The following is an 8,983-nucleotide window of genomic DNA, read 5'->3' as shown; positions in this document are numbered from 1 at the left end:
GTTCATAATCTTAAATTTTATAATTAAAATAAAGTACACATAATTGTCGGGTTTCCATAAATTTTATAATTAAATTAAGCATAAGTTTGAATTTACATATTAGGTTCGCTTAAATCCTGGTAGTTATAGGTGTGTGTAGTCGGAGAGGCAATACATGTTAGGTTAATTAATTTCATTAATTATAATGGAGGAAGGGGGAAAAGTGTCATGGAAAAAGTCAATGGGGACTAAATATGGAAAGGGGGAAGAAGGAATGTACACTGCTATGTGTACATCAGGAAGATGTCCGGTTATGGCAGCGCAGATTTCTTCGAAATCTCACTGCGGATCGATTCTCATTAAAATTCGCGAAGTGGCAAAAGAGAAAAGAAAGGGGGGAACTTACTGTTATTTGGCAGAGCGGTGGGACTGGATTTTTAGCCCTCGGTCCTTTGGTCTCGGTTAGGCCTCTCCAACGGCGCACTGATTTTAATGTCTTTAGTATGTTAAAAAAAACACACTGAGTTTAAAACCTTTTCCGACTTTCTGAATTTCTATTTCTCTGATTTTCCTATTTTTCTCTGCTCTCTATTTTTACTCCTCTCTATTTTTTCTGACCTTTCTATTTTTTTCTGACGTGTGTCTCGCGATGTCGCGGTTTATATAGGGATAGTTTAGTGGGAGGTTCTATGGTAGGGTGTGTCTAATTGGGAAATTAGGGAATCAGGTTTACGGGATTCTAAGGTGATACAATTTTGATTCGTCGTTGGAAAATTGCCTTCCGGTTAGCTCCGCCCGCTATTTTTTATTCGTTCTCACGTTGAACGATGGATAGATATCTCTGGATTAGTTAATCGAGAGTCGCGGTTCGTGTTGATTTTTCTCAGTGTCGGAAAATGTCATTACTAGATTTATAACCCTATCTTAAGCCTAAGTGTGGGACCATTATCGTTGGGCCCGCGTGATATCGGTGTGAGATGGTTAAACATTTCATCTTCTTTCGAGCGTCGGTCCGCGCTATCACTCTTATTATCGCGGGGATTATTTCGTGGCTTGACTTAGCCTTGGTACCAACGCTGTTTGATGTTGATTTTCGTCTTCCACGATGCTCAAAAAGAGATTTGATAGTCAATGCTACGAAAGAGTTTTTTATCGCGGCTCTTTCGATTCTAGGCAATCATTTCGAGACCTGGCTTAGCGCCTTGGTACCAACGCTATTTGGTGATTATTTGATATTGACTTTCATTTTCTACGATGCTCGAAAGGAGATTTAACGTTTGATTATCGGCACTACGAGAGAGTTTTTATTGCGGGTCTCTCGATTCTAGGCAAACAAGATTTTGTGGCTGGAGACTTCTCTCGGATTTGTGTTATCACTTGGATTTGTTCATATCTTACTTCGTTGATTGAACGGTCGCGAAACGAAGAAATCGTGGAGTCCACCAGACGTAACATAGTATTGCATTTTCTTATTATTATCAACATGAGAAAATACGGTATTAAAAAATTCTAAAAAAATTTTCAGAACTTTATGAGAAAAAAATTAATGATTTCTGTCACTCTCCCCTATGTATTTTAATTATTTTTATACTATTACGAAATAAAAGTATTTATAGTAATCAAAGTAAACAGATGCACATGCGCATTGGTTTACTTTTACGGAGATCGGTTCCGACAAGTTACTTTTATAGAGGTTCGACTGTATTACAAAATAAAAGAACGTGCGAGGAGTATTTTTTTGAAGACAAAAATGTTTTATTCCAGTCCAGTATTTTATTAAAACACTAGAACCTCAGATCTAAATTAACCTAATCGTTATTCAATGTGATTTTTATTTTTTACGAAAGAAAGTTGTTACTATGAAAGTACTTGTAATTAATTATGATAATTTATGAAAAATCACAAAAATATAAAGCTCCACGTGCAAATTTAAATTAATTGGAAAAAAAGATCTGTCAGATGAGTAAAAAATGGCACAACTACGATTCTAGTGTTAATAAAATACCGGACTATATTAATTCCACGAAAATATAATAAATATTTAATAAATTCATAATATTCCTCTTCGTTACATAACAGAAAAGCATTTGAGAATATGTACCGCATGCTTCAATCTGGTGGAACTATCTTCGTAGTCTTTGTAGCTCATGATTCGATATACTATGTGCTTAAGAATATTGCACAAGATTCTCGTTTTGCGCCTTATTTACAGGTCAATATTTATTGGTCAATATTTATTTGTATTTGTTCGCAATTTTTTAATTAAAATATTAATTATTACTTTTTCACAGAGTCTAAATAAATATATATCCCCATTTTATAATTCAGTCCTACCTAATGAAGATCTAAAAGATTTACTTGAAAGTGTCGGCTTTAACGTTCAACATTGCAGTCTTCGGGAGACAGATTTTTCCGAGATAAATACGGATACTTTTCTATGTTAGTTTACTTGAGTAACGTATAAAAATTTTATACTTGTAAGATCATATTACAATTTTTTGTAAATTTTTTATTTACACGTTTTATTTATTTTAATTTATTAATTTACAATATTTTATAATATTTATTACAGTCTATTATTAACAATAATGTATTAATACCCTTTTATGTTACTTTTTCGGTAGCTTCGATTATGTCCATTTGTAGTTTTTTGGATGCGATGCCACCTACACGAAAAGAAGAATTCATAGTTGAATTTGGACGTAAATACAAAAATTACAAAAGTAAATTGCACTGCGGTAATAAACATGATGGTAAGGAAGCATCAATAAATACACACAAATTTTTGGTAGCTTATGCAGAAAAAGATGCGCAATAGTTAACAGCATATTACATTTTATATTACATTTATAAATATTTGTAATTTATAAAAATTAAAAGTACGTAAAAAATCTTTCTGAAATCTTAAAAATGAGAGGACTTATTTGAGTCAGAACGTTGAATATTGTATGCAAGTATAAACGCAGTAGGAGAAAAATAATAATCAAGGGGGAAAATAGATCCAGGATTGGGAGATACGTGTTAGGTAGATGTTTTGTAATGCCTTGCTTATTGAGAGAGAGAGAGAGAGAGAGAGAGAGAGAGAGAGAGAGAGAGAGAGAGAGATCAATGCTGTTTTTAATATATATATTTCACCTCAGATATCGCTCTCCTGGGAAGGCTCATTGTGTTCTGATATGACTGAAGGAAAACCATGTTTTTTATTGATATTTCTCCTACACTGAAAGAAAAGATTGGCTGAATATGGCATAGCATTTTTAATTGGCCGCAGCCAATTTTTGGTTGCTTTTATAGTCTATTGAAATCCTATACTGACATTGTGGATGTACAAAAATTGGTACAATCAAAAATAGGCTGCTGCAGTTAGTTAAAAATGCTATGCCATATTTTACCATTACTAATTTGCTGCAGTAGTGAAATTTTTCTTTCAGTGTACTGCGTTTATACTTGGTATGTAATAAATTTGTTTTGATTTTTATTATTGTATTGACTTTCAAGGAGAAAGATTAATAGGTTTTAATATGTAGTTTAATATTTAATTTTGGTATTTCAATTGCTAATTGAAATCTGCGAAGATTGATTTATTGTTATGTTTAGTGTGTTGGATATGTTTTGATTAATATTTATATCAATGAGAAATTCGACTTTGCATAATTTTTGCTACTTTTCCGTTCTTACAATACATCTTTAGACACATATTTTGAAATGTTGCCGAACAGTACACGGTTTTGCTCCCATAGAGTTTTATATATATATATATATATATATACACAATGACGTGACTATTAAATATTTTGATGACACTGAAGATGACCAAATTAAAGGCTAAAATATGTGATTCAATATTGTATGTAATTTTACCATTTGATGTTTTATACATTGTTGTATGCACGTTACATCCAGCGTTTTGTCCTCTTATTTTTAAGATTTCTGAGTCATTAATTCTTTTAATGCCGTTTTTTAATTTTAATTGTTGAAAAATCTTTGTTTAGTTGTAGAATTATGTTTCAATTAAAATCTGTTTTGTCGTTTATTTTCAAAATATGTAACATACAGTACTAATTAAATACGAGAATTGTTATATTTAATTAAAACTAATTTTAGTGTGTAAGTATTTGCATGTGAATTTATATACATATCTTATTTTGTAAACTGTGCGTATATCGAAATACATGTTATCGAAATATTAGCGAAGCTCCAACGTACATATCGCAGAAATAACCGAGATAGCTGTAAAACGTTAAGAAAAAAATAAATAAATAAATAAATAAGTCATACTTGCGTCTAAATTTTGCCGAAATAAATTTCCAATTATCCACAATATTCCGAGTCACAAAATATACTCGTATAATAACAATATCAATTATTTCTTACAACAAAAGTAATTGGACTTTATTTAAGATGAAAATAAATCTAATTAGATACGAGCATTCCTATATTCGGTCAAAACCATCGACATCTAGAATGGACCGCTGATGGCAATGGGGGTAGAAAGACGATTAGAGTGAGAGGCAGGAATAATAAGATCGTTCTTTCTCTGTTTACTGAAGCCTGATTGGTTGTTGTTAATCCAACAGTAGTTAGAAACAACAGTAAACAGAGAAAGAACGATCTAATTATTCCTGCCTCTCACTCTAATCGTCTTTCTACCCCCACCATCAGCGGTCCATTCTAAATGTCGATGGTCAAAACGGAAAGGTACACACAGTTTTCGTTACTTTTTTCTGTCGGTAACGGTAACGGTAACGTTGTTACATGTTTACAGTAACGGTAACGAATTTAGCCGTTACTTTTACCGTTACTTCAGTTTCCTATTATTTTCTTATATTATAATTTATTCTTAATTTCTTAAAAAATATTTTATATAACTTATATAGTATTTTATACTGTGTTCTAATAGGCACTGCCAATGTTGCCAATATATAATTCACGTTACATATACATATATACTGTAAATTTTTGGTACGGACAATAAATATTGAAATACACATAATAATAACCTTGATGGAAATAAATCGTTGAAATCGCTGAAAATTACTGAAATCTATCAATTGACTCATTTCATAATGAATTATACTGAAATGGGTCTATTGATAAAGCTTTCATTCCAGCAGGGAATATTAACGTTTAAAAACAATGTTTAATCTATTATCTGTTTAATCTAAATTCTTATAAAAATGAGTACATTAAAATAACGATATTATCTAAGTAAAATAAAGAATTAGTAAAACTGTAGATATAAGTTTAACATAGAGAAAAGCTTGCTCTATATACAAACTATAAGTTAGTATATAGAGAATTTCAAGTTTGAATATCTATTTCACATTTAGTATTAAATTAATTATTAGCTAATGTAATTTTAAAATCTAATAACTTACTTTAAAATTATAAAAAAAAGTAACGAAAAAGTAACGAATCATTACTTTTCAAGTAACGGTAAGGCGTTACTTTTTTTAGGTAACGCGCACAACTCTGGATATTATTAGAGATAATATAAAAAAATAGTAATAATTTTAAAATCTAATAACTTACTTTAAAATTATAAAAAAAAGTAACGAAAAAGTAACGAATCATTACTTTTCAAGTAACGGTAAGGCGTTACTTTTTTTAGGTAACGCGCACAACTCTGGATATTATTAGAGATAATATAAAAAAATAGTAATAATTTTAAAATCTAATAACTTACTTTAAAATTATAAAAAAAAGTAACGAAAAAGTAACGAATCATTACTTTTCAAGTAACGGTAAGGCGTTACTTTTTTTAGGTAACGCGCACAACTCTGGATATTATTAGAGATAATATAAAAAAATAGTAATAATTACATATTGTAAGTGGAACAAGTTGAATAATTATATGAATAATAAAATGATAAAGTAACTAAAAATACAGCATATATGCTGTGTTTTGCAAACAAAAACTGGAATTTCAGCACTAATAACACTTCATCCTTACATTACTACTCCAATTATAACATGATACAAAAGGCAAGCGAAAATAAAATTGTAGAAACAATTATCGTAATATGATTTATGATAAGCGACTTTCTAGACGTTATTAATTTTACACAAACCAAATTTATATTTGTTCAGGCTTTAATCAGGAGTGATATCATCACACATATAATGGATTCGTGCCTTTGATAAGGACATAAATCTGGAAATATATCTGAAAATCAGTTCAGATACTCTGTGTGTTTTTGTATCTAGCTACAAATACAAATATTCAAATTTAAGTGTATTTCAGATAGAGATCAGATACACAAAATGTGTCTCTATACATATATCTAAATACATATATACACTGTTAAAAAAATGTTCTTAAATTTCATTAACTTTTAATGTACATTGGTGAATGAAGTTTAATTTATCTGTAACTGAAAGGACTATTAATGCACATGTTAATGAGATTTAAGTTTACAGTAACTGAAAAATTAAGTGTAATGAAATTTAATATACTTTTCATTTACGGATATAAATGACATTTAATTAATCATAATTGAAATAACTATTAATGTACATATTAATGAAATTTAAGTTTGTAGTACATTAAATTTCAATACGCTTAACTTAAAAGTTAAGCATATTGAAATTTAATGTACTTTTACATTTACGAATATTAATAATATTTTAATTAAGCCTAATACTATTAACGCTTAACGTTTAATACGTTTACGTTTCTTACATGTCATTAACGTAAATTACTTTTCAGTTACAGATCTCGTACTTTTCATTAACGTGTAAATTAATTTCTATAATAATGTGTTCATTAATTTCAATACACACGTTCATCACATTTAAGACTACTGTAATTTAATTTTTATTTACATCATTCATTACATTTAATTTTGTGCATAACCACATGCTTCCTTTACACGTTAATTAAAATTCATTGAGAGAGAAATTTCTAACAGTGTAGAGAGATAAATTTACAATAATGCACCACAATATGTAGTTATGTATTCCTTTAATTATCGATAATAATAATAATAATGATTGCAATATCAAAAGGCTATAGGATATATATATCAACGCAAACTCTACAAATAAAATGAACAACCAATGTACAAACTACAAGGTTAATGAGATATAAGAAAAAAAACAAAAAATTACAAAAATGTTCAACGATAAAATGCAATACAAGGAACTACGAATCAACGTAATAAAATTCAAACTTTATAGATCTTTATTGTTAGATTGAACACAATAAGAAATATGAGCGCAAGCGTGGTATAGCAGACAGCGCACTGGTCTATCAAGGTCATGTTCGGTTTCTTCAATTTTTAAGGTTTATCGCCGTCTTTTTATCCATTGATAATGCCAATTGGTTTCATGAACTTTGTCGTTTATTTTTTCATTAGGGTGAAGAGTGCACTGATACTGTATCAGCTCTATGAAATGAACGGCAAGATTCACGAAATTGGCATTATTAATGGATAAAAATGATTATATTATCTATATTATCGCCGTGTATTTTTATCCATTGCTAATGATTTTTTGTTTTATAGTTTTAAATGTCAGCTTTAAGATATTGAAACATATTTTTCCTTTAAATATTTTTATTTCAGAGCTTTACATTTTTGTATGAAAAATTATATTTTTCTCATTTTGTTAACTATATTTAGTTATAACAATTTTACTCATTGAATTATAATCATTGGTTTAGAAAAATTTGTGTTATCGTACGTATTTTCTATGTTTTCGTATAATTCTGCATTACAAAAATTTGTTAATTATGCTCCTATATTATCATTTTTATTATTTTTTTAACAGTATTGATAATTGTATATTGTATTGTAAATAATTATTATAGTTGTAATATCGAATTGTATAAAAGATAATACAATAAAGAATAATATTAAAAAAGTTATTGCAATTTCATTAGCAAAATACAATAAAATAATTAGATATAAAAATAAAAAAAATAAATTAAAGATATCTTACCTGCAAAAACGGACTACTAAATTTATTAGTAGCTAATTGTTTGTTTTATGGGTGAATAATATCACCGACGAGATACTATTAAAGACCGACATCCTTACGGGAGTTCGCGTCCTTGTGAATATTGAAGTGATTAAGAATTAAAAACTGATAATATTGTACTAATTTTATGATTTATTAGTTTAGTATAAACGTATTTATGCATTTATAACTCAATAATACTCGATTTTTCTTTAAAATTGAGATTTCAGTGTTATTATCATCAAAGTTTGATTATCAATAAAGATGATAATTGCAGAGAAAAAATTGTGATTTTTTTGCAATATATAGGATATTACATCTTTACAAGTATGTATATTTATTTATAGGACATTTATGTAATAAAAAATCATGAATTTAATAATGCATGAGCCAAATATTAGTTATATGTTAATAATAGCAAATTTATATCAATTGTCGGTAATGTCAGCGTTCTTGAATTACCTCCGAGCCCTTGGGGCCCTTTTTATACCGCCGAAAATTTTCCCAGGGTTGACGGTCTTTAATAATATCTCGTCGGTGGTAATACTTACAAAGAAATGAGTCGACCGCTGATAAAAAGTCTCGTGAGACCACTCGAGCGGGACGGACGTGTGCCGTGCCCACTTCGGGTGTTGCATCATCTCATTCATTTTTTGAAAAGCGTTTCCGGCTTCGATTGTGCATTGTGTTCAGGGCCGGAGACTTTGTATTTGAGTGGATGTTGAGCTCTTGGAATTTTGAACCTAACCTAACCTAACCTAAGCTAACCTAAAATACACGTGAAATTGCCGCGTCAAGGGCTTTCTGCCCTTTATTGGATTTGAGTCTAGCTAGTTAAGCTGCTCGCACACAGGTGTCAGTCGGGGCAGTCGGACGATGGAGAAGAAATCTTTCCGAAGCGCGGATTGGCTCACAATATTCGGCGATAGGCCTATTTGAAAATTCTCTAAAGGTGCCTTTTCACGCTGACGCTCGACGCTCATTTTCAGCGTCAAAACAGGTCACATGATCAAAATTGACGAATACCAAGCGTCAATTTTGATCA

At 29.9% G+C, this 8,983-nt stretch overlaps 1 protein-coding gene across 1 annotated transcript in view; it reads left to right on the top strand.

Moving 5' to 3' along the window:
* LOC108763547 (juvenile hormone acid O-methyltransferase) overlaps positions 1 to 2,797 on the top strand; it is a 3,983-nt gene extending 1,186 nt beyond the window's left edge. Inside the window, exons 3-5 of the mRNA XM_018511285.1 lie at positions 2,059 to 2,191; positions 2,271 to 2,418; positions 2,604 to 2,797. Coding sequence (XP_018366787.1) covers positions 2,059 to 2,191; positions 2,271 to 2,418; positions 2,604 to 2,797 — 475 coding nt within the window. The remainder of the gene's footprint in view (positions 1 to 2,058; positions 2,192 to 2,270; positions 2,419 to 2,603) is intronic.
* Positions 2,798 to 8,983: the final 6,186 nt, after the last annotated feature.

This window comes from Trachymyrmex cornetzi, unplaced genomic scaffold (genome assembly GCF_001594075.2).
Source record: "Trachymyrmex cornetzi isolate Tcor2-1 unplaced genomic scaffold, Tcor1.1 scaffold367, whole genome shotgun sequence".
Taxonomy (NCBI): Eukaryota; Metazoa; Arthropoda; class Insecta; order Hymenoptera; family Formicidae; genus Trachymyrmex; species Trachymyrmex cornetzi.
The sequence above is the reverse complement of the archived record's forward strand: the minus strand, read 5'-3'. Positions and strand labels throughout refer to the sequence as shown.